The 26,124-nt window shown below is 45.1% G+C and overlaps 1 protein-coding gene across 1 annotated transcript in view; it reads right to left on the bottom strand.

Annotated features, from left to right (window-relative positions):
- The window catches only part of LOC135919799 (zinc finger protein 665-like), a 44,561-nt gene extending 19,353 nt beyond the window's left edge, over positions 1-25,208 (bottom strand). Inside the window, exons 1-9 of the mRNA XM_070526344.1 lie at positions 25,190-25,208; positions 24,785-24,980; positions 23,277-23,410; positions 20,039-20,177; positions 16,701-16,783; positions 15,450-15,591; positions 11,488-12,274; positions 5,840-5,987; positions 262-331 (exon numbers count right to left, since the gene is read on the bottom strand). Coding sequence (XP_070382445.1) covers positions 262-331; positions 5,840-5,987; positions 11,488-12,274; positions 15,450-15,591; positions 16,701-16,783; positions 20,039-20,177; positions 23,277-23,410; positions 24,785-24,980; positions 25,190-25,193 — 1,703 coding nt within the window. The 5' untranslated portion in view covers positions 25,194-25,208. The remainder of the gene's footprint in view (positions 1-261; positions 332-5,839; positions 5,988-11,487; positions 12,275-15,449; positions 15,592-16,700; positions 16,784-20,038; positions 20,178-23,276; positions 23,411-24,784; positions 24,981-25,189) is intronic.
- Positions 25,209-26,124: the final 916 nt, after the last annotated feature.

Raw genomic sequence — 26,124 nt, 5'->3', positions numbered from 1 at the left:
GCTACAGCTACAAGTATGTGATACGGTGATCAAACTCAATCTACATATATACATTTACACTCCGTTAAAAACATTTGCAGCCCTGTAGAGGCGCTTCTCTTTACCATGACCATAAACAGCCGCAGCTACGCTGCCTGTAAGGTTTCCTCGAAAACGCCCACTTCGATGCGGGAACCAATGTATAGCTGTTAAAGCCTTTATTCCAGGTTGTTTCTGCGGATGACAGTATCCAACGAAAATTTCAAAACCGGCAATACTCACTTCGTGTAATCGTCCAAAGTGCCTGAAGCACCCTCGCCGCCTTCACGGCTTGTACCCGGGGTTGCTTCGTCTATGAAGGTAAACGCGGGAGGCGCATGTCCACCGTTTCGTTCTTCAGTCATGGCTGATGCTGACGCTCCGGATTACTAGCGTCTTTCTGAGACAGGATGTTGTTGAATGTTCGCGCATGCGCAGTCTGTGGCAAGGATGAAAGGGAACCAATAACTCGTTGGGCATTTGGGCAGCTCGAATGAAATCGTAAACCCACCCCATCTGAAGAAAAAAAAAATACACGCGCAATAGAGTGTGCCACTATGTCGACGCTAATGTGGTAATATTCGAACACTGGAAAAGGTGCCCCAGTGACCCGTGCTATATTGACACCAAATCATAAAAGCAAATTTAAGGAAAGCCCTCGCCCATCCATATACCGTAGACCCAAACATGTGTTTAATACTGGTTCTTTCGTTCAGAAGTTCTAAGGCTTCCCATGTTGGCAGTGGTGGCGCGATTAGTGGATACATAAAATGAACAGAAGCCGACCCAATGTTTTTACGAGGGCGAATCAGAAAGTAGTTTGCATTATTTTTTTATCCAAATCAGGGCTGTAAATGACAAGTGAACAAATCCATTCCCAGCGGTAAACCTTTTTTGTACTGGCCCAACCTTATTCTGCCGGTAGTTCCGGGACACGGCGCTGCTGTCGGTTCTTGAAGAGGGCGGTTGTGCTTCACACGTCCACGGTGTACGACCAGGAAAGTATGCTTCGTCTTCTATGATGCAAATGGCGAACGCCCATCGAAATCCACAGGGAAGTGCAGACCACATATGTGGAATAGTGTCTCGCTTTGAGAAGTGTGAGGTGGCGGTGTTGCGAGTTCGCAAAAGGCCGTGAAGGCCTGCATGATAATGAGCGTTCAGGGAGGCCGCGTGCGTCGCTTCCTGGCCACAGAGGCGTCTCAAATGTAGTGCTGCGATGCGACAAATGTCCGAACTATTGTACGGACTATATGGAAAAGTTTGAAAAATGGTGTAAAGTACGTACAATGCAACGATTACTTGTAATTACCTTTGTGTACATTATTTTGGGTAATAAATAATGGGGTGCAGGACGGTCTGATTCCCCTTCATACATACATGTTCAGTTCCGGAGCTTTTCCTCTCAAATCAGGATCGGCTTGTTACAGATCTTTGAAGGGGCGTGGCAAACGAGGGCAGCAGGATCGGGTGGTGGCGATGTTCTTGCGTCCTTTCCCTCATTTCTTTGCCAGTGTGCATGTTTTTCATCATGCTTCTTTTTTTGTTGACTCAGCGAACAAGTGATCGCCATTGACGGTTAAGTGCATTAAGGTCGTCGAACACTACTGACCTGCGGACCAAAACACCTTTCTTGGGCAAGGATGCCAACTAGCTTCGCGCCAGGCTCCTGCCTTCGTCTCAAAGACCAAGCCAGAGACGCACCACTTTTTCTTCGCTATAATCCTATCGGTAGCTTCTCGGATGATCGGTTAGAGCAATGAGTCATGAGCTACGACCGGGCGTGTTGTGGAGTATCTGTGCGCTGAAACTACATGTGCATAGCCATTTTCGGTCTCCGTGAATGATTTCACGCCTACGTCATTACTCTACGGCTATTTCGTTCAGATATAGTGCTCGGCAACACATGTAAAAATGTGTGACGTGTATTTTGTGCAAGATGTCCTTATGAAGACGTACAAGCACGTAATTGGTGTTCAGATTGTTGATATGACCCCTAACGTTCCGGGAATAGAGACTGTTGCAGTTTCGTATCAAAATCTTTATGGCCCAAGCTAGTTGTCGCAAACTGCTGCAAATTTCCCTGCTGTACACCTCATTAGCTCTACCAAATGATTCAAGCGTAATACTATTTCCGTTTCCTGTTGTACAGCGCCATCTATGGTCGCATACTTTAGTTCGCGACGCCACCGCTACGCTTATTTCCGTTGCACTGTGGAAGGTACAGTTTCCCCTCTCTAAGTTTGTATAGGTGTTCTGTGGCTGCTCCGGCTCCCGCTGCATGGAGTATACCACTTTTGTCGGCGCCTGTACATACTTGTACACACTACATGTACGAGCCGATTCCGAAGAGCCGGCCTCTCCAAGAAGCAAAAAATGCTAGTGCAAGCACTGCTTTCCGCGCGAATGAAAGCGAAGTGTTATTATCTCCTTGTGTTGTAAATGCTCTTTGGCGAGTATGTTTTTTGCTAAGCTGCATTCAGCGTTCCAGTGAGTACGTTTCCGGGCAACAAACTGTAGTGTTATGTTCCTGCATGCCTCCTCGTAGAACGTAAGCGGTGATGCGATCTTCAGCATTTGTGGGCTGCCTCAAAGCTGTCGGCAATCTACACAGAATGTTTAAACGCGGGAAAAGTTTACCGGCTGTTGTAGCACGTGTAGCATAGAACCTTCATCAGGGCGCCATCCGCACGCTACTCGTAACCGGCGAATTCCGTCGGCTACGTGAGATGGTAGGTTTCTTATGTGTGCGAGAGAAGGGGGAGTGCAGCGTCTTGGCGTGAGCAGGCTTTCCAACACATGCAAACTTTACGCTTGCACTGCGTTATGGTAGCTGCATGCAGGCTGTTTCACAACACGTGCGAATAGAAAATTCGCGGTGCTTGGCGATGAAACCTGCGTCAAGGGTGGGCGATAAACATGCACCTTCCGTTCAGCGTGCTAACAATTTTTTTAGGAGAACCCAAAGCACGCATTATTGATAAACTCCTGTAGTAATCGTCACGGAAGTGGTTAGAGCACAACACTTGTTCTTGAGCGCTTGAAGTTCTTTCGCTTCACAGCAGCCTCCCACTTAGCTGAAAGCTTCTTGTCTTGCAGGAACTAATGGAGCATCGGAACATCGTCGCGGCCGCTAGTGTTCGTGCAAGCGTAGGCTGCACAGAACGACGGCATGATCGGCCTACAAGTTCAATTGATGCTACGCACGTCAACTACGACTCCTATATACACAAATATAAAGGAATGTAGGGTCGAGCGAAGCAGATTAGGACGGCACGCACGCAGAAATAAGCCCGGTCAGGCACAGTCGCGGAGACTGCGAAGAAGCGAAACACCAGTGTTGACGTCACTAAGCCGCGGTTTTCGGTCTCCGCTCGCAGCGTCAGCAGCAGCGCGCGGCGCTCGACGGGGGGCGGAGCTACGTCGCAATTTTAACTGACGATTGCGTCGCTCCTAAGAGAAAAATCCCCCCCCAAAATTTTACCTTCATGGTTTATAAGGTTCCCGCATCCGTATATGAGCGTCTTATTGAATTCGACAGACTCTTCAGCTTCCCTTTAAATACTGCGCTTAAATTTTCACCACCACCTAGGGCTTCTTTGACGAGCACCTGAATGCAGGTAAACGCGAGCCTTTTTGCAGTAAGCTGTCATCGAAATACGGTGGTCACATCCGGCATTGCACCCGGGACGTTGATTTACAGCACCAAGTGGGGTGTGTGTAGTGGGATAATCAGACACACGAAATATATTTTCTTGGTAAATAAACTCGCTTCACGTTGTAAGAAGTCTTGTCCAAAGCGCAAAACAGGTGAATTTGCGCTGAACTTGACAATACTTTCTCACCACCCGTTCAACGACGCGTTTGTATCTAAGAGAATCACCGATATCAAAGCTGAAGTCGGCAGTCAACAAAGACTCGTTTTATGTAGGAAAAAATGCCTACCGGTTAATGTCTTCATTCTGCGTCGCGACTGCGAGTGACAGCAGTCAACGAAAGTTTTACAAGTGGTGAAGCTCACGTTGTGTAGGCACGCCGAGTAGATGAAGCGTCCTGGGTATCGTCACGTCTTGTACTCGGGGTTGTTTCGTCCGTGAAGCTGAACACAGGAGGCGTGTATTCGTTGCTTCTTCGTTCAGCCATGCCTTGTGTTACGACGTTTTAACGGTCTGGTACGATTTCGCCACCGCGTGATGTTGAACCACTGCGCATGCTCCCCGGGCGCCCAGAACGAACACAAATAACGGTTTCGGCACTTCGGGATTTAGACTAAAATGACATTGCATATCTTGTAAAAACGAGACAATAGAGTCCGCCGCTAGTTTCTTGCTAATCTGCAAATCTTTGAATGCCAACAGAGGCACCCCGATAACCATTTCTATATTTCCGCCAAATCATTTAAACGAACTAACCCTCACTTCCAAAAAGAAAGAAGCGTTCACGTGGTGTTAGGATGGATGGATGGATAAAACTTTATTTGATATGTTTCATAGTGGTTGGCTGCCTAGACGTCTGGGAACCCCCTGGCCGAGATCTTTAGGCAAGCACTGTGCACCAGCCAGAGCTGGTCATCCGAGCAAGTGGCCCGAAGAGCGGCCTCCCACGAGGAAAAGGAAGGGTTGGGAATAGGCTCTACCTCCATGCACTTGCGGGAGCTCCACAAACAGTGGAAAAGATGTGCCCGGGGCGCTCGGCAGGTGGTACATTGTGGATTATGGAGAGCAGGGTAAAAGCGAGATAGGGAGAAATAAATGCTTTGGTCTGGATCTGGCACCAGATTGAACTCTGATGGGCGGTAAAGGAATGGTAAGGGGGAGGTAGATCTCTTCTACGATCCCTGTAATATGTGGTAATCTGGTGGTAGGTGCAGATCCCCTCTCCTGGTTTTTCCATGGGGGTGGGTGAGTGGTCGTCCACGGTCCGGAGGGAAAGACCTCGGACATGCGCATTACCCGCGCTCGTTCCCGGGGACGCACTTATGCCCAAGTACCCTCGTGATGGTCACCTGAAGGGGAAGTGAAGGAATGTTTTGTAAAACGTGCGTGACCGTCTTAGGTGCCACGCCTTGAAGGAAGTAATGGTATGCACTTTGGGAATCGGTGCAGATTTCTGTAATGGTAGAATCCGCAGCGGCATGCGCCACTGCTAGGGCTACTGCGACCCCCTCAGCCACATCGGTGCGGGCTGTTTTGATCGAAGCAGAAATGTTAACGCGTGCGTCCTCCGTCATGGCAGCCGCCATATGACCGTTCCGTTGAGTGGACTGACCACGCCGTCGGCATAGAAAACGTTGAGACACCCCGATTAGCCTTTCTATCTTTCTACCAAATCATTTAGACGAACTAACCCTCACTTCCAAAAAGAAAAATTGTTCTTGTGACTTTATTACTTTTATTTCACGCTCTTGTCAAAGTGAAGCGCCCAGCTGGCAGGGGAGGAATTGTTGCTCCTGTAAGGACTCGTGAAAGTCTAGGAGGTATACAAAATAAGTTAGCCGTAACTAGCGTATGATTACCAAATGTGATAATTCTTCCGACTCTCACGCTATGTTCCAATGAAGCACATAATTCTTATCGCCTCGCGGAGGGCGCTCACTTTGTTCTGTTGTCCATAAATTGCCGTGCTGCCTTCCCACCCCCTAGAAATAAAAACTGCAAATGCTTCGCAGTTGCTGCGCTTCTTCGGTGAAGATTTATACAGTTCGTCTGGGTAGCGTGGCTTTGAACCGTTTTTCTTTAAGGGCTTTGGTTTATTTTTCCACATCCTAAGGTGGGCCCTTGTTCACGCGCACTTGCTACCTCCGATAAGCAGGAAGGTTCACCTAATTGCGACAGGGGTGGCGTCATGCCTAGCAGACGCAGCTTGCGCTTCCAGTGAACTTTGTGCGCATGCGATACTCTTGCTGAGCGCTCGTCGCTTCGCGGCGTTATCAGGCACTGACCGCCCGGCCAGTCGAGGCTGGTGCGGTACTGCGAATGTAAACTGTAGTGTTCCATGCAGATGTAAAAGTTGACATTCCTGCAGCGCGTTTTCGGCGCTCACGGACGCATCAGTGAGACATAGAAAGCTTCCTTTTAAATGTACATACACTGGAGGTAAGATATGTCACGATCCCAAAAATTCGTGTTCCCAAACCGGCGGCCCGTCGCCTATACTTACTGCGCACTGCGAAAAGTGACGCCTGTGACATCACGTGCGAAAGGCAAGCAGTCTTTTCGTTATATCTTGGAGGCCACGTTACATCTGGGAGGCATTGCCCACGAAAACGGTTAGGCAGATGGTAGGAAAACTGCGCTGCACTTAACAGGAATGCTTCGCATTAAAATTCAGGCGTGCCATGGAATCCGCGTTTGCTTTGTTCGCGTTGCCATAAGTTCTGCGGGAACTATGGACGAGATAATTCCTGGGTGCATCCATCATAACGTAGTCGCCTTCCAATTTTCTGCTCAAAAAGATCTGCACTAGGCGCATGGTTAGCAATAAAGTCAGCAGCGAAGTATGTATAGTTACCACGCTCCACACTGGAATGTCCGTCTACAGGCTATCTTTCCCGCCCAAATAAGAGCCACACTTCCGGCACCGATTAGGTCTCGTAACGTTATGCAGGCTTGAGATTTGGAACATTCTTTGGAAGCGTCAGACGCGGTTGTGGCATGTGCGATGATTGTCGTCGCACGCGAGTCGAACGATGCATTGCATTTCTCGCACATGTAAATCCTCTTGTCGAAGCACGTGACACAATGCAGACCCATTATTGGTCTTCTTGGCTTTCCCTGGTTACTGCAACACTCCTTGAAGTAAATTAAGGAAGGATCCTAATACACAGACAGGCTACAGTTACAGCAACACAGGAACCATTTTTTCTACTTCCGAGAAACTTCGGTGCACGCATTACCACATTTACGGGAAAGCAGTTCGCGGCTTCCGTCACCCTACACTGATGTTAACCATTTGGGCTAACATGAGAAAAAAGAATTACGTTTTTTTTTCACCTAAATTTCTTGGTCTACAGAAGTCGGTTCGTATACTTCCAGAGAAATACAGGTATGGATCCCGCTTTTTGCAAAAGAACATGCATTGTGTTGCCGTGAGATGCGTGTTGATTCACGAGCTTCGACTTCGGAAAAAGATGCAAGAAGTTTTCGAATTGCCATACCTACGTTCGCACACACAGTAAAACAAGCTAGGTTTATACCATAGTGTTTCCTACAATATACTACAGGGAACTCTGGCGTTGCAGTAGTTGAGCCATCATAGGAATGACGCGAAGCACATGGGTTTGTCTGATCTTCGTGCTTTTGGATTCAGACGTTCTTGTGGATTCGTTGATTCCGCTTTGTATGCATTTATTATCGTACATTTCTGAGAAATCTGTGCTTTTCTAAGTGGAGGTAACGCTTTGAACGCGAATGATTGCTACTCATTGCAGTGGTTCAGCTTGTCGATGTGGCCAAATGGAAACGCGACAAGGGTCTTAAGGCACTAGGTTGCCCGCAATAAATTCATGTTGATGCGTGCCTCCGTGACGAAGTCGTTTGGAGCTAGAAGGACGAAGTCGAGGCAAATCGATGCACTTCCCATAAGTCCCATGTGGGCTGAAGCGCCCCCATTGCAGCTGCCGTAGACGCTGGAGTTGTTTATTCATTACTTGTTACGTAGAGCTTGCCAGGCATTTTGTGGGGATGCATAGGCGTTGTGGGTCTTTAAAACCAAATTCCTAGCACAATATGGACAACCAAGGACCACTCAAAATAATGTGAATACTTTAGAAAAAGTTGCTTTAAAGCTTACGTGCTGCAACCGAATATTCAAGTGTGGAAAAAGTGGTTCAGCGTATTCTGTATTTCCGTTTTTCAACATGAAAGCAACGTTTTTTATTCAAGAGGCAGTGTTAACAGGCATGGCTACTGCGAAGACTGTACTTCTAAAAGGTATTTGACAAATACTGAGTGTGGTATAAAGGTACACAAGGATAAGATGTCTCAGAAAGGCTGGCCAACGTTTCGAAAGGAGCGCCTATCTTCGACAAAGGTGATTTTCTTGTTTGCAATTCTTATTCCCCTGACATTTCACCTGACTTGACAATTCTTTTTCAATTCTGACATCACCCAACAGGTTAGTTTGGTGATGTCACTGGTGGTCGTGGTCGGTGGTAGCTGGCTCCAAAGGGAGAGACTGGAAAATAAATGAGCGCTGTGGCTTGATTTCTATGACGATGGGACGAGAATAGAAGACTGGGAAGGCAGCAGAAAAAAAGGGAAAGGAAGAGCACGTCGGTGGGTGCTCGGGGACGGGGAGGTTAGAGAACCTTCTGAGAAGCAGAACAAAAGCCATGGGTGTCGTAGGCTGCATGCGTTTTTGGTGCTAGAAAAGCTGGTTAACTGGTCAGTGCTCCAGTAACCAAAAAGAAACGAGTTGAACGAATGACTTGAGTGGGGTAGCAGCAGTGCATCGGGTAAATTTGCAGATGTTAAGGTGGCGACCCAGAGTGGGGGGTGGGGGCAATGGAAGGGGTAGAATGCGAGTATGCAATGAGATATAATGGGATAGAGTGCTAGTAGACCAAAAGAAATAGAAACCTTGTCGACTTTCTTCTATAGACAGTGTGAACACTTCGAATAACCAGAAGACCAAATCTGTAGAAAGGCAAGGTCGTCTATACGAACTCTAGAATTTTTCTAGGCACTCTAAAATCATTTTTGCACGGGCAACACTAAAGCAAGAATATTAGGTGAGGAAATAATCTTTATTGGGTGAGACTGAACCGACAAAAGAAGTTATACTCGGGCAGAGAGGTGGTGCGGAACACATCCATCGATCATCCAAGACGTGGTTAGTGCTTAATGAGCGTCGGCTATTCTCACATGATTCGTTGAAGATTCCACCGTCATCGCTGGAGCTTGCACGCCTTTTAGAATGCACATCTCCATTCGCGTCGGGCGTACAACTTGATTACAAAAGATTCGGCTACAGCGTAGACAAAAGAGAAACGCCGAGAAAGTTCGAGACTGTTCTGAGCAGTAGCTCAACATTTGCTAGAGGTCCAAACGTGTTCAAAGTAAAGAGATAGAGAGATATACTACTACGCGCGCCAATATGCATAAAACCTGAATCTAACTTGTCTTGTCATTGCTCGTAAGGATGCGTTTGTCATATCAGACTAAGATTTTATGGCTGTAAGTAGAGAGCACGACTAGTAAAAAAAATAACGTTATTGGGGATAAAATCTGCAATTTATAACTGACGGAGATTCTACCCCAATGAAAAAAGAATAACTAAAAATTTTATATCATCATCAGCATCACCATCATCATCATCAGCCTAGCTACGCCCGCTGCAGGACAAAGGCCTCTCCCATACTTCTCCAACTACCCCGGTCATGTACTAATTGTGGCCATGTTGTCCCTGCAAACGTCTTAATGTTATCCGCCCACCTAACTTTCTGCCGCCCCCTGCTACGCTTCCCTTCCCTTGGAATCCAGTCCGTAACCCTTAATGACCATCGGTTATCTCGCCTCCTCATTACATGTCCGGCCCATGTCCATTTCTTTTTCTTTATTTCAACTAAGATGTCATTTACCCGCGTTTGCTGCCTCACCCAATCTGCTCTTTTCTTATCCCTTAACGTTACACCGATCATTCTTCTTTCCATAGCTCGTTGCGTCGTCCTCAATTTCAGCAGAACCCTTTTCGGAAGCCTCCAGGTTTCTGCCCCATATGTGAGTACTGGTAACACGCAGCTGTTATACACTTTCCTTTTGAGGGATAGTGGCAACCTGCTGTTCATGATTTGAGAATGCCTGCCAAACGCACCCCAGCCCATTCTTATTCTTCTGGTTATTTCAGACTCATGATCCGGATCCGTGGTCACCACCTGCCCTAAGTAGATGGATTCCCTTACCACTTCCAATGCCTCGCTACCTATCGTAAACTGCTGTTCTCTTCCGAGACTGTTAAACATTACTTTAGTTTTCTGCAGATTAATTTTCAGACCCACCCTTCTGCTTTGCCTCTCCAGGTCAGTGAGCATGCATTGCAATTGGTCTCCTGAGTTACTAAGCAAGGCAATATCATCGGCGAATCGTAAGTTGCTAAGGTATTCTCCATCAACTTTTATCCCCCATTCTTCCCACTCCAGGTCTCTGAATACCTCCTGTAAACATGCGGTGAATAGCATTGGAGAGATCGTATCTCCCTGTCTGACGCCTTTCTTTATTGGGATTTTGTTGCTTTCTTTGTGGAGGACTACGGTGGCTGTCGAGCCGCTATAGATATCTTCCAGTATTTTTACATATGGCTCATCTACAACCTGATCCCGTAATGCCTCCATGACTGCTGAGGTTTCGACTGAATCAAACGCTTTCTCGTAATCAATGAAAGCTATATATAAGGGTTGGCTATATTCTGCACATTTTTCTATCACCTGATTGATAGTGTGAATATTGTCTATTGTTGAGTAGCCTTTACGGAATCCTGCCTGGTCCTTTGGTTGACAGAAGTCTAAAGGTGTTCCTGATTCTATTTGCGATTACAATAGAAGAACAAATCAGATAGTGAAGCTTCAAACTATTTGAATTTTATAGTCTCACTACTGTCATCAGCTTAGTTTACGGGATACAACAAAGATCGTCGGTAAAAATATAAGAGGCAAAGAGGAAACTAAAATGTTGACTGCATTGAGAACATCTAGGAAAATACATTTCTTTATCTATACAATGTGGGCATACACTTTCGTAAAAGCTCCTGCAAGTATTGTCGGTCGCAAAATATCTGAAACATCTCGGCTCAAAAACGCCAAATAATATGAGAGATTACTTTTCAGTTGACAGAGAAAAGAGTCCTTAATTTTTAAATGCTTCCTAATGAGAGGTTTTTTCTTCTATTCACACAACAGAATCACTAAAAGGATAGTTAAGCCAAAACGGTTGCTGAATGCACTTTTCTAACTAAACAAGTTGTCAAGGGTCTTGTGCGAATATTTCAAGCTTGTACTTAGAAAACAAATACTTGCAGCCCATCAGGTTTTGTCTTGAAAAAAGCTTGTTAAAGCTACGCTCGCGAACATAGTTCTGCAGACAGATAGCGTAGTCCAGGACCTTCGACACTGAAGCGCGATCGATACTTGTGGCGACAATGTCTCGTCTACTAACTTTATGAAACGAGCATTAAAATCAGCTGTTTTAAATGTTAAAAGAAGCCGGTCTCTGCATACTATGCGTTCAGTTAGTTGCTAGCTCCTGTGAACGAATGTCAATGTGTTTCCCCTGCACGGTTTACTGTCACGTAAATCCGCGGGAAATTTACTTGTTTTGCGCACTAGTTAGAATATTATGAATGCACACCCTTAGGCGTCACGAGGCATGCTTTCAGTTGAATTGCGTCTTCAAATCAATCTACAGATAAGTTACACCTGAAGATTTGGCACAGGTGACGGTCAAGTGTTTCTCTGCGAAACGAAATCACTCAGACTGTTTTATCCCCGTGCCCCCTTTGGCGGTGATGACTGAGCTGCGAGTTGTCTATAAAGGATTCATCACATATTTCGCAAATGAAAGCTCCTTTTCTGCCACACGATTTGAGATGATCCTTGAGATTGCGTTTCGCTTTGAATGATTTACTACATTTATGGCAGACATGGGGTCTCTCGTCCGTGTGGGTGAGCTGGTGTGTGTGCAGATCCGTCATCCGCACGAATGATTTACCACATGTTTCGCAAGAGTGGGGTTTCTCACCAGTATGCAAGCGTTTATGGCTATCTAGGTAACGAGAACGCCGAAACGATTTACCACACGTTTCGCAAGTGTACGGTTTCTCGTGTGTATGTGTGCGCATATGGCCATTTAGATTACTACGGAACCGGAATGATTTCTGACATATTTGGCATTTGTACGGTCTCTTGTCTGTGTGCGTGCGCTTATGGTCATTTAGGTGGTGAGAACACCGAAACATTTTATCGCATATTTCGCAACTGAAGGGTTTCTCGTTTGTATGCGTGCGCTTATGGACATCTAGGTGACTAGGCCGGAGGAACAGTTTACCACAGATTTCGCATTTGTGCTTATTGGCTTTACGGATGAGGTAGCGCTCTACAAACTCCGACTGCTTCACAGATGATTGATCGCGTGCTTTAAAAATGTGGGCTGTGTCGTCCGTGTGTTGGTTGTCGCGCCCTTGTAAGGCATGTCGCCTGCTCGAAACATTGCCAGAGATACCGGGCAGTTCTTGATGTCCCCTTCCTCCGGTTCCAGTAGCACTCCTGTAAGTAGATGGACAAAGGAGCTCAAATTAGGCGACTCTTGTACGGGAGAAGGAAAACACATTTTGCGAATGGACAGGTTGACCAGTAATCGCGCGTTATTGCTAAGGCGACCAGCTGAACCTGAGCGCTAACTAGCTGAATGTAGTGCTGGCGCTCGATTTGTGCTCTAGTTTGCGATAAATTGAACGCCGCTACTGTTGGTCGTCTTTGTTGCGGAACTTGAAAAGAACCGTCTAGGTCAGAGTTGCAAGCAACACGAAAAATGCTTGCCATAATACTTCATGTACAGCTTATCTAAAGCAAGCGCAGGTGAGCAAAAATGTCTGGCAGCGAGTTTTAATGGAGAAACATAGCAAGTTTATATATTTACAATACATGCGCGCAAATACCACGCTCACAAGGAGTTTTCAAGCGGAAAGTCCTCAAATGTTTCTTAATTTCGTTTCTTCAAAATGTTTCATTCGACATTGAAAAACGCTGCGTTGCTCGACGCTCGCCGTCGCTGCGCCGTAGCCCATTGTCTTACACCCCTTGGCGGGTCGACGGGAACGCTCTCGTGTTCCACTCTTGAAGGCGAAGCTGAAGCGTCCGCTTTGCAGCTGTTATGACGTCATATGGTAGATACGCGGTTGCGCGCGGCGCAGCAAGGAAGAGCGTGGTTGTGCGGCTAGTATGCTTCGCATAAAAGCCCGTTCTGCATCAGCTAAAGTTCCTCTACGATTTTGGATACCCTGCATATTAAGAAGAGTAAAAAAGTTCGGTAGCATGTTACACTTCTGTTACAGGTGAAGGCGAGAGCTTGCTGGTCACGTGATCTTGCATTAAGTTATGCGATGGGAAAGGCCGGAATTCTTAGAAAACGTAGTGAGCCCCACTGTGAAGTAAACGTGTGACGCAGTAGGTCGACCCCCTAAACCACACATGCTTGAACCTAATGCAATACATAAAGGTGCTTTCGTTCTTTCTTTCCTTCGTCCTTTCTTTTGTTTCTTCATTCGTTATCAGCCATTCGATCAATGATTGTTTACGAGGTATGAGCGATTCCTTATGACGATATCTTTTGTCTCTGGTCTAGAGCCGCGCTTTCCGGGTAGGAGCCGTTGCAGAGAACCACCAAAGGCTTTCGCCTTCATAATTGAAAATCGCGCAAAGGCATGCTGTTCGCGTTGTTTCTGACAAAAATGCAGGTGGGCTGCCTCCCTGAAGGACATTTAACGTCCTAACACAATCTAGGTGTAGAACACGAAGAACAAAATTGCAGATTGAAATTTTTCTGCTGTCTTTCTATCAGGTTTTTGAGCATTCGACTCGCATTCGAACATTAAACCATTCCTGCCGAAGTCACCGATCAGCCGATGTGCAGATAACCTATTCCGCCATACGCAGCGAGCACAAATGCTTCATATCGTTCATTGTTTTCACGCACAGTGGATGAAATATGCTACCGAGGAAGTTAGTTTCCTGCTTCTTCTCGTTGTGAAAATATGCATTACAGCGTTCAGGGCAATCTACGTTGATGTAATATAAATAACCTGTATTTCTCTCTTCTGTCCATATTGGACAGTATTTTTCTCGTTAAGTTAATGAATTTGCAAGCGTTGAGTCAAGTCGCTGTTGGGACGACATCTTTTGTGCAGTTTAGGGGAAAGAGTAAAGCAGAGGTGCCCGCGCCCAGTGTTTGCTTTCCATCTTGTCGGTTGCTTTTCGGAAATGCCTGCTCTAAGCACTACATGAACATTGTTAGGTATTGTTCTGCTAATGTACTGTTTATCCTATCGTGTTAACTTGTAAATCTTTTCAAATCATGCCAGCTTGGTGGTATCATGACCGGATGATGTAACAAACAAATTAGAGCTAACTGAGTAAGTAATTAAATAGGCAAGTAATTAAATAAGGAAGTAATTACGCAAGTAAATAGGTATTTAAGTAATTAAGTAGTTAAGTAAGTAATTAAGTAGTAAATAATTGACTAATGAATAATTGAGTACCTAATTATTTATTACTTAATTGCGTAAGTTATTAATTAAGAAGTTAATTTAGTATTCATGTAAGTAATTATATAAATAAGTAAGTGATTATGCAATTAAGTAATTCAGTAGCGATGCAAGTAATTAAGAAATTAAGTAGCTAAATAAGTAATTAAGCAATAAGCATTAAGTAAGTAATAAAGTAATTAGGTAGCTAATTAATTAATTAATTAGTTATTTAGTTAAGTAATTCAGTAAGTAAGTACACAATTAAGTTAGCAAGTACGTAAGTAAGTAAGTAAAGTAAGTAAGTAAGTAAGTAAGTAAGTAAGTAAGTTATAGGGAAGGAAATTAACAGGCCACGACAGAGGCAATATTGCTTTCAGAGAACACGTGTAGGTCTAAGAACATATTTCGTGATTGTCTTCAGCGCACATTTAATGAAATTGTTTCATCTGATAGAAATATTTAAATTCAGGCAACTGTATAAATTATAATCTTTATATGATTTTTCATGCAAAACACTGAAATCACAAAGTGAAAAAGAACAGAAGGATAAAATTGACAATTTTCACTTCCCTAAAAGTTGTATTTAACTTCACCTATGTTGTATCAGCTGCATATATTAGAAAAACCTGAGGAGACAACTTTATTTACAACCATTTGTAGATGCGTGCAATTGTTCAACCGTGTGCAGTGATTTCAAAAGTGTCTACTCATGCAAGAGCCCTTTCGAAGGTGGTGTGTTATACGCATATTTTGTGCAGTTTAGATGTGGTATTTCTTCCATTTGATAGAACCATTACATTGCTTTTATTCACGCGCTAAGAAGTTGTAATTCTTATGCTTCAGTGTCTCACTCACTTTATTCCATAGTATATGCCGCGAATCAAAAATGCAATTTTTCCAACTATAATAGAACATTTTTTTTTAAATGCCGCGAACTTCCGCAATGTTCGTGCAGTGCATTGTCGTGAAAACTGATTTCTTCTTGCCCATGTACCTAGGTAGTACATCCTGAGCTAAAGATTCCTGTTTACTCCAGCGCTATGGTGCGTGAACAACAGCTGATATTTCGCATTTGAATCGTCACAACTTCATCGCAAAAGTTTGTCAGTGTAAGCATAATTGAACCATAGGCAGAATCCCCTGTTGTCTCGGTGAATTGCTGTATTGAAAGGAGCTCTTGCAAATCTTTGGCTCACCTAGTTTTATTTCCCGACATGCCCGATGCTTCCTGCATGCCCGCGTGGCTTGTGCTTGCCACTGAATCATCGCTGCCACCACCGCTGCTGTAGAGCGGCAGTGTGAAACCGGCGCTTCCGCTTCCAGTACTGTTTGTATGCCCTGAAAGCAGAGGCATAAATTCCTCACTGTGCCACAAGTCACGAAGATGGACCATTCCGTGATATGAACGCACAAGAAGCAAGAATAAACAGTGAAGGACTGTTGTCCTGATAAGTGATACTGAAAGCTTAACCAACAAAAGCCAGAAAACACAACCTAGTCTGAACGAAGAAGACGAACTATTGTTTTGAAACTGATAAATTGTTAATTTCTCGGTGCTCTCGGCCTTAACGGGAGCTTGGTTGATATTGCAATGCTTGATTTTCATTTACGTGCTTGTTTTTGCGCACTGATAATAGAATGGCTTTGTAATAAGCAACACTGCGTGAGACGTTGATGCTACATGACATACAATCAAATATGACATGCATGCACGGACTAATCACTACATACTAGTATGCTCCTATCAAATAAGTTCATGATGGCGAGCCCGCAAGGTTCAGTCCTATTAAATTTTACTCGTATTGGCTAGTCATTCTCAAAGATTTTCTCACCTAATGCGGAAGCTTTTCGGTAGATCATTTTCTCGGTATATGGCAGAGGTGAAATGAGAGTCTGGTTTATTTTTCAAATTGCTCGAATAATGATCGGTTAAAAAAAAAATCAGTTAACTCCGAGAAGCAGTGAAACGTTCGCCAAAGAGGAAGCTCTTATGCGCCTGGACAAGAAAAGAGTCAGGCAGGAACTCCTCCGGGAGTTACCCAAGTATGCGTAAGCATTGCGCCACTTGCTCACACACACGCAGCCCGGTGTCATTTATCAGTGTTCTGGAACTTGATCCGGCGAGTAGAATCGACGGTTCTGTGACAGGAACTGTTGCGGACGGTGGCGCAAGGAGCATATATTCCTTGCGCAAAGCACTGCAGGTGTCGACACCAGATGTACTGATGACCTTCCGATCATTATAATCTTTATCCCTCTTTATCGCCTTATCTGTCCACGTCGAAGCGTTATGAACGGTGACCAAGCGTACATGGCCGGAGGCACCGCCATGCAGACCCTGCCTTGAAAGCGATCTGCGATGCCGACAAAGAGTGGCGACTGCTGATAGCTTCGCGCGCTGTGTTCTTGCCGCTTACTGAACATTTAAGAGACACATGGGCCCATACCTTGAAAGTGATCTGTGAACGTTGCTGAGTGCGGTGTGCACTGAGACCTCCATGATATCTCTGGCGTGATGGCTTCGTTAGCGCTGAAACGAGAGAAAGCACGAAAGGCAATTTGGGACGGACTAACGGAGGCACGGACTGAGGGTTTTTCTCGATGGGTAAGCATGGAAATGCTTGTGGATTAAAACGTGTTTGCTTATGCGAATTCCTCTGAACAGAAGAATTTTTTACGACACACCTTTCAATTTGAGTTCACCGGATCGAATATCGGCCACGGCGGGCGCATTTCGATAGGGGCGATATGTAGGAACACCTGTGTACTTAAAATTAGGTGCACGTTAAAGAACCTCAAGAGGTCTAAATTTCCGCACCCGCTTCACCCGAATTTATCCAGAAGATTAATGTGTACTGCGGAGGTACTCAACTGGAATTAGAGAGAGAAATGTGTATGAAAACATAATCTTCGCTATGTGCTAGGGTTATACAATCTTATGTAATGTGTATTTATGTTTCTATTAGGAGGTTTATATAAAACGACGAAGTCATTTATAAAATGCAATGCCAATTATAATATGCAATGCCGTGCAATTATAATATGCCGTGCCAATTATAAAATGCAATGACGAAATTACTGAGGAATGTGGGCAGCCTCAAAGGGCCTGAACACCTCAGCTTTCAAGAGCCAAGAAGTAAAGAAACTGACACGAGACGCACGCGCCGTACATTTCAAAGATCTGGATGGGTTTTCAGCTATAAAAGTAGCCTTGCGATGGCGGTTGATATTCTAGAAAAAAAGAATGGTCTAATAGTGAGAGCCCCAGGCTGCTGTGCTCCCGGCAGAGGTGTGATTGCAAAAATTCACCACATTCACAAATCCTACTTACCTACCCACATACCTACCTATGACAATGTGCTTATAGTCGGGCACAAGAAAAGAATACAAGGCTATATTTACGTTGTCCAACTCAAACAAAAAGTCCACGGACTCGCTATCCAATTAGCATCGCTTCTTTCCGTGACGTGAGTAAGCTCTGCAAGTTCAAAACAACTCTTGGTACATTGATATCTGTGCCATTGTTGGTACATCAGTTCCTGGTCGTTCTGTTAAATTTGATCAGTGATCCTGATATCAGCGCTCAGCCAAAGGTAATAGTTTACCTTTTAGCAGCGAGCTTTTGTTCTTCGATAAGATTTACATCTTTGTTAGCAGAGCAGATAAATTAAGCTGTCAGTGCTATCCATGTTTGGTTCTATTTGAGAGGTCATCTGCAGACGCCCTACGTTTTCGTTGGTCGAGTTTGCACTCTATTCTCGAGTTGTAACGAACTATGGAAGTAGGCCAAGAATGCTTGGAAATATATGTTGACTAGAGGAAAGAAATACTTAAATCAAACGAATAACGAACACATGCACGAAAGTCAATTCCTCAACGACACCTTATTTCTACACTCGGAACGGGACACCTTTCTCAACAAAGATCGGTTGCTTTGACAGACGCAATATTTTGGTGCCACACGGACGAACCTTCTCCGACTCTGCCTTGAATTCACACAGAAATTTACAAGCCACGAAGGTACACAATAGTGAAGTGGAACGCAACTGCAGATTTAAAGCGAAGAATTATGGCGAATCTCAGTGCTGATTCTTGAAAAAAAAAGGTTCTTTTTTCATCGCCGTACGATGATGTGAAGCTGATGTACTGGAAAGTGCATGCCAGCGTTAGAATTAATGACGCCTTGCCACACATTGTGTAATAGAGGTGACGAACTGAAACACATAGAAAACGTACATTCCAGCCGAATATTAACTGTGCCACTATAAGTCACAAAGATTAGCGAGATAATTTCAGACTGTTCATAATTCAGACATGTGCTCAAAACGTTTGCGATGGTTTCATGCCGGGGAATTCATACATTTTCAGTAAAAATTGAAGCAGCGCGAGGAAGACGACGACAACAATAAGAAACACACACAACAGGACAGCGCTCGCCATGTTGTGTGTGTTTTCGATTGTGGCCCTCGTCATCTTCGCGCTGCTTCAACGTTCTCAAGATGCACCAACTCGAACGAATCAAATTGTTCGGGCACATAGTTCCACATGGTCAGACTTGCTGATAATGTCCTTTGATAATTTTGAACTTTTTATTTATCTCTACAGGCACATTTTCTTTCTCTTCCGGTGAAATAGAATGCTGGAGGCGTATGCCTTTCTGCGCCTCTTCTTGGACAACATTTAATACTCGTAACATACAGAAAGAAACTGAGATACCAAAGTGCCGGCAAAATACAATAGGATTTATTCGCTTGAATCAGGCCAAATGAGCAATGCGAAGAGTTTTTGGTTTAGTTGGAGATCTGACTCAGTAACAGCGGCACCAAACAGATAAGGAGAAATGGCATGCCTGACACGAAAAGTACATCTCCTGTCACACGTTGTCTTCATGCGTGTATCTTCTCTGTACCATTCAATAATTGCGGCTATTCTCGAGCATATCTTACGTGCAGTCTAAAGGATGGAGTAGCGCAGTCTCCCTGAATTCATGAATTAATAAACACCAACAGCCCCCCGAAAGCATCACTACTAATGGCACAAATTATTAACAGCCCTAGTGCTGAATATATTCCTTCCGACGTCGACACGAAACCTTGAACAGCTCAGTGGGACTACTTGCTTCACGGTTCTGACTAACGCCTCTCGTCATTCTGCCTCTCTTACCTCGGCCACCTACTCAGATGCAAATAATAATTTCTTACACGGGTAAATAGGCGTCAGAAATTTCTAACGGATAATCTTCCAACCATCATCGCGACTTGTGCAGAAGCGCGCATTCGTGAGTAGCTGTATTGACGCATCAATTAGGCTGTCTATTAATTAAGCTGACGCAGTACCCGCTGGCTTCAGCCGGGTGGCACGCCGTGTTCGATTGGCCAACACTGGTGCTTTAAGGAATTCTAGAACAGGAGACAAACATTCACGTGAACAATAAGGCCCGAGGTGGATAACATTGGTAGCAGAATTATTGTCGCTGAAGCACACGTTTCATCATGGGGACGCAACTCACGAGGGCAAGTCCCTTTGTGTAAAAGTTTCCCTCCAGAATGCTACAGGCATGTTGCTCGTAGGAAATATACTGCGAGCTATGAAATGAAAATGAGAAACGTCTTGTGCAAAAATAGACGTAGTTTGCTCCGAAAGATGAGGCTATTATATCTCAGCTATGATATTAGAACAACAACCGAATGTAAGGCTCGTAGAATTACAGACAATGTATATTCTAGTAATGACTCGCTTATTAACTACACGCTTGAAGTATATATCTGGAAGATTTTTGGCTCACCTAGCATCGTTTTCCGGAAGGCCCGATGCTTCCTCTGTGCCCACGTGGCTTGTACTGGCCACTGCATCGTTGCCGCCGCTGCTGCTGTGGACTGGAAGTGTAAAACCGGTGCTTCGGGTTTCTGTGTTGCGTGTATACCCTGAAATCAGAGGTGCTGGATCCTCACTGTATCACATTCCCTGCTAGGCACGCGTGGGGAGCAATAACTTTTCGTAGAGTCTTGATGCTAATAAATCCTAACAGCACTGCTTCCATCTGGAGTGCTTCTCTAAATGCAAGCAAGAAAACCCGGAAGGCACAACGTGACGACGCAAAAAAGAAAAGTATGCGTATTGGGAGTTCATTGTTTTATTCCTTAGTCTCTGATGCCTAGATTAGAGCATGGCTGATCTTACAAAGTCTGATCTTGGTTTGCTTGCTTCTGGTGTTGGCGTAAAGCATTATCTCCGCGATAGACTACTACGCGTCGACCATTGCTTTGGCTTGCCACACAAGATTGAACATGCATGTATGCACCAATGGCTGCATACTACTGTTGACTGTCAGTGAAGTTTAAAGACGGGATAACCGCATGGTTCTAAATAACTTATTGGACTCATATTTGCTGCTTATTTTCAGTTTGTCTCACTAAATGGGAAAGCTTTTCGGAAAGATCATAGGCTGTGGCTCAGGCAGACGCGAACTTAAAATAAAGCACGCGCACATGATCTACATTACAACACATTTGTGCACTTCGAAAGGCAGGGAAAATTTCATGAAAGAGAAAATTGTCATCCGCTAGGCCAAGAAAAACTGTTAAAAAAACAATTTTTTGTAAACTGCAAGGCTTTCGTTCTCAGAAACTCGCATAGTTTTTTTCCCGTAGATCTGTTGGTATACGCGTGTGCCGGACAATTCTTCCTTGAAGAAATTCTGCTTCGCTTCGGACAACTGGTCATGTCGAGCACGGATCCAGGGTTGCCTCCGGTTTTTACATCCTTTTTTATCAGCAGTAGAAATTGTCTCAATACCACGCACTGCACGAACTCACGTAACCTGGCCACCTAGCAGTGTTTGCAGTTGCGCGAAACCTTGTGTGTTGGTGTAAATCGAGTAGTTGAGTGTGTGACGAAAGCGGCAAGGCTACCACATAAAAGCCGATCGTATGGTAGCAACCGCGTGAATACTGCAACAAATTGACACGAATTTCTACGAGGGAGTGATTGGGTTCTGCAGAGGCACTCAATGGGTGTTATCGAGGGGAACCCATACTGTGACGGGATTTCCGCTAAATAACAGCGTTATGCAATTATGCACAGTTGTCTTCGTCCACGTCCACGTTTAATTATTGCGGCTATTTCGCATGATTTTTTTTCCATCAACAACTAGATGCGCAGCCGAATTCAACTCATCATGCAATTATGCACTTTAATAAGGAGCTCTAAAAACAGGCATTGCTACTAATGCAAGGCTTTAGGAGCGTTACCGCTGATTCCATTCGTGTAGACAGACTGATCGAGTCGTGTACAAAGGAAAAGGCGATAGGACATGGGGAAAAACTGCATTCAAGATTGAAAATTACCGCGAAAGTTCTTGTCTTGATGTGATAGATTCAAACTTCAATGAATCGTTCACTATTCTCTAAGAGCCTGGCTATCCGATGCATATATTTACATACGTCTGTAGCTTAAGCTTCTAAGAATGCATTTACAGTTAGCAGTGCATGTTTAACAACTCTTCATAAAAAATGGCTGCGATGCTCTGAAAGCCTTCGTTAACTGTCACACTGAATAAAATAGGTCGCACAACGCGTAGATGTTGAAAAAGTCTAAATTAAATTATGGGGTTTTACGCGCCAAAACCACTTCCTGATTCTGAGGAACACCGCACTGAAGGACTTCAGCAACTTTTAACGTGCGCCTAAATCTAAGTACACTGCTGTTTTTGCATTTCGCCCCCATCGCAATGCGGCCGCCGTGGCCGGGATTCGATCCCGCGACCTCCTGCTCAGCAGCTCAACACCATAGCCACGAGCAACCACGGTGGGTCAATGCGCAAATGGGTGGGTGGTGTTACCAGCATCTGAGAAAATGGGCAAGACGGGCAGAATAACAAGTGCGCAAGGCGGTGTCATGAGACAATGCAACAGCAGAAATCTCGCCCCGCTGCGTTAAATATAATGACTACATGTTTTCCAGAATATTTATAAGATGAGGCGTGTTTTCAGTAATGTAGCCACAGAGCTGTCTTAAAGGTCCCCTCTCTAGGTTTGGCTGTCGTAAGCACAGAAGCGCGGCTCGTAAATCAAGTGGCGACTAACGCGTCCTCAACGTATAAGCGGCTGCGTGACAGGACGCAGTAGAACTTTGCAACAGTAGGCCACGTGTCCTTCTGGAAGGAGCCGCGCTTCGAGAGAACCGGTCAAGGACACGGACAAATACATCTGTGCAATGCCAACTGCTTGCAACGGCACCGACCACTGCACGGGAATTTGGTTCATCATCCTATGACGGAATGCGCACAAACAGATGTGCCGTACGACAGAAACATATCAAAATAAAGAAAGGGGGCGGGGCTCGTCACGTTCACATGACGTAGGGCCTTTGCTCCTGTAGGGGAGAAGGCAAGCAAGGAACGCTGCTTGATGACGCCATTCGAGGTAGAGGGGGAGAGTGTCTGTAGAAACTGACACTCGTCTGCATATGGCCCCGTTGCAAGACTGCTCGATGTCATCTATCCTCTCCCGTAACGAATGGACTTGAAAAATTGTATTACAAAAACGCTCCTTTGACGGCGCCTTGGCAATTCCCAGTGTATAGATGAAATTTGCAATGACGCCTGCCAAGAGGCCCTTCAACGATAGGATCCTCTAGCAAGCATATAACGCAAAGAGTAAAACATGCGGTTGGCTCGCTACTCATTGCAAAGCTTGTTACTCTGACCTAATTCCAACACGAAATCCAAGACAAATTCTGAAGCGTCGATTGCCTATACGAATGAATTTATTGCCTTCAAAATAAATTCAGTTGGAGCTTGAGTGATGTAGAATATGCGTAGTATTGTCTCTATAAGCACTCAATTCATCTGCATGAATTTCACGCTGACTGCAGAAACTGCAACCGACATGGAGACGCTAGTAAGGTCTCCGTATGACCAATAAATGCACCGCCGTCATGATCGATTGAAATGCTGCCTCCTCTGTGGGTTGTTAACCATCTTCGCGTGCGGTATCAATGGTTAAAGACCATGCCGTACATACCATTGATGTCAGTGGCATCGTTCCGACTGCTGTTCAACGCCTTCCACACATCATTTATGCATTCGTCAGAAATCCTAGGATCAGGCATAGGTATTGGCCTTTGACTCTGTGCTTCCAGGTGGAGCAGAAGACATCTGAAGAATATTTTTGGAAAACGGAATTTGGAACAAGGAAGCTGCTCTTTCGTTAATGAAGGTAACACCTGTAAGGAATCGTTTTACTAAAATAATCACTTGCTGGCTGGCGTATGGTGAAGGACACAGTAATGAATTGCGCAATTTCTTAAATCCCGACATCAAGCAAGAAATATGTGACAGGAACAAGTGATGCTAGAACCAGGGTGAGAAAATGCTAAGTTGCAAGATTACGAGATAATTGATGTACTGCCATCCCCTCCAAGGCGCTCATTTTAGACTACGGGCGTGTAGCTCTACGACGTCATGCGAATAAAATGGAAAGCGCTAGTGATACACATGATAGGACGGCCGCGCCATAAGCGGCGTGCTTGACCAGCGCGGGAGAGCTTGAAATTACGCTTTAGGTAAGGCAAGGTTCAGTTAGGGTTAGCTGGGCCACGTCAGATTAGCTCTCGTACAGAGGCCGCGACACTCGGCTGAATCGGTCGCCCAACCACGTCCGCAACAACTCTGCTACACTGGGATCACGCTTGTTAATATTTGCGGTCGGCAACTGTTCTAGCCATTTCAAGATTACGTTCGCACACTCTGTCAACACAGCTATTCGTAGTTGCGCTAAAATGACGTGGGCATCGCGGCGCCCAGGTGATGCTTTTCGGTTGGTGCGAACATGCCGTAAAAATATACACAGCGTTCATTTCAAAGCCGCATGGCGTTTTCCTTTAATCACACCTTTTGTATTTCCTCAAGCACACGCAACAGGAAAAATTTCAAACAAAATGTACTCACTTGGTCACGCATATATTCCCTTTTGAGCAAACTGTACGATTTCTGTGCTCTTTTGTCAGCTTCCTGAAGTAGGCTCACTCGACCGACAAAGGAAGTGTGACGTACTGTTCTACTTGTGTTTCACATTTCAGAAGCCTGATCTCGCTATGACAGCGTCTTGGAAGGATCTCAGAATTAAAGTTAAGCACCTGGGTTTCTGTAATGGTCACGTACATGAAAGTATAAGTGCGCTCTTGCATTTCACAATCACTGGTGAAAGACCATCGCGCCTGGAACATTACCGGTGTTGTCGAGCTAAGCAGCGTAACATCCCAGACAATGGGCTTCTGCTACAAGTGTGCGATGCGGTGATACAATGCAATCTCAATATATACATATACACTGTGTTAAAAACATTTTCCTCCTATGGCGGCACTTCTCTTTACCATGACCATACACAGCCGCAGCTACGCTGCTTCTAAGTTGTCCTCGAAAATGCCCCCTTCGGTGTGGGAAGAAATGTATAGCTTTTAAAGTCTGTATTCCGGGTTGTTTCTGCGGCTGACAATACTTAACGAAAATTTCACAAGCGGGAATACTCACGTAGTGTAATCGTCGGAAGTGCCTGAAGCACCCTCGCCGCCTTCACGGCTTGTTCCCGCGGTTGCTTCGTCGACGTTGGTAAACGCGGGAGGCGCGTGTACACCGTTTCGTTCTTCAGTCATGGCTGATGCTGACGCTCCGGAGTACTGGCGTTTTTCTGAGACAGAACGTTGTTGAATGATCGCGCATGCGCATTCTGCACCAAGGATGAAAGAGAACTAATAAAGCTTTGGGCATCTGGGCAACTCGAACGAAATCGTTAAGTCCATCTGGAAAAAGCAGACGACAGAGTGTGCCACTATGTCGACGCTAAAGTGCTAATATTCCAACACTTGAAGAGGCGTCGCAGTGACCTGTGCTGTACGGACACCGAATTATAAAAGCAAATTTAAGTAAGGGCCTCACCCATCCATAAACCGCAGACACAAACATGTGTTTAATACTGGTTCTTTCGTTCAGAAGTTCTAAGGCTTCCCCGGGAGAAGTTGGCAATGGTAGCGCAGTTGGTGAACACACAGAATGAACAGAACCCGACTCAATGTTTATACGAGGGCGAATCAGGAAGTCTTTTCCTCTAGTTTTTAGCCAAATTGCGGCTGTAAATGCGAAGTCAAGATATCCATTCTCAACTGTAAACCTTTTTTGTACCGGTCGAATCTTAATCTGCCGGTCGCTCCGTGGCACGGCGCTTCTGTCGGTTGGTGAAGATGGCGGTTGTGCTTTACGTCCACGGAGTACGGCGAACAAAGTGTGATTCGTTTTCTATGAGGCAAAGGAGGAACGCCAATGGAAATCCACAAATACACGCAGCTCACGTATGTGGAAAGGTGTCTCGCTTTGAGAAGTGTGAGGTGGCAGTGTTGTGAGTTCGCAAAAAGGCCATGAAGGCTTGCTTGAAAATAAGCCTTCGGGGAGGCCACGTGCGTCCCTTTCTGACCACCGAGGCGTCTGAAATGTACTCCTGCGATGAGACAAATGACGGAACTACATGGAAAAATAGTGTAAGGTACGTACAATACTACGTATACTTGTAGTTACCTCATGTACCTTATTTTGGCTAATAAAATATAGGGGCAAGGACTTTCTGATTAGCCCTCGTACACACATATTAGTTTCCGGACTTTGTCATCTGAAACCAGGAGCGACTTGTTCCAGGTCTCTCGAAGGGGCGATGCAGTGAGGGTAGCATGGTCGCGTGGTGGCTATGTTGTTGCGTCCTTTCCCTCGTGTCTTAGCAAATGTGCATGTTTTTCATCCAGTTTATTTTTTGTTGATTCGGTGAACAAGAGACCTCCATTTATTGTTAAGTGCGTCAAGATCGTTGGTCTATGGACCAAACC

The sequence above is a fragment of the Dermacentor albipictus genome, chromosome 9 (assembly GCF_038994185.2).
Source record: "Dermacentor albipictus isolate Rhodes 1998 colony chromosome 9, USDA_Dalb.pri_finalv2, whole genome shotgun sequence".
NCBI classification, from domain to species: Eukaryota; Metazoa; Arthropoda; class Arachnida; order Ixodida; family Ixodidae; genus Dermacentor; species Dermacentor albipictus.
The sequence above is the reverse complement of the archived record's forward strand: the minus strand, read 5'-3'. Positions and strand labels throughout refer to the sequence as shown.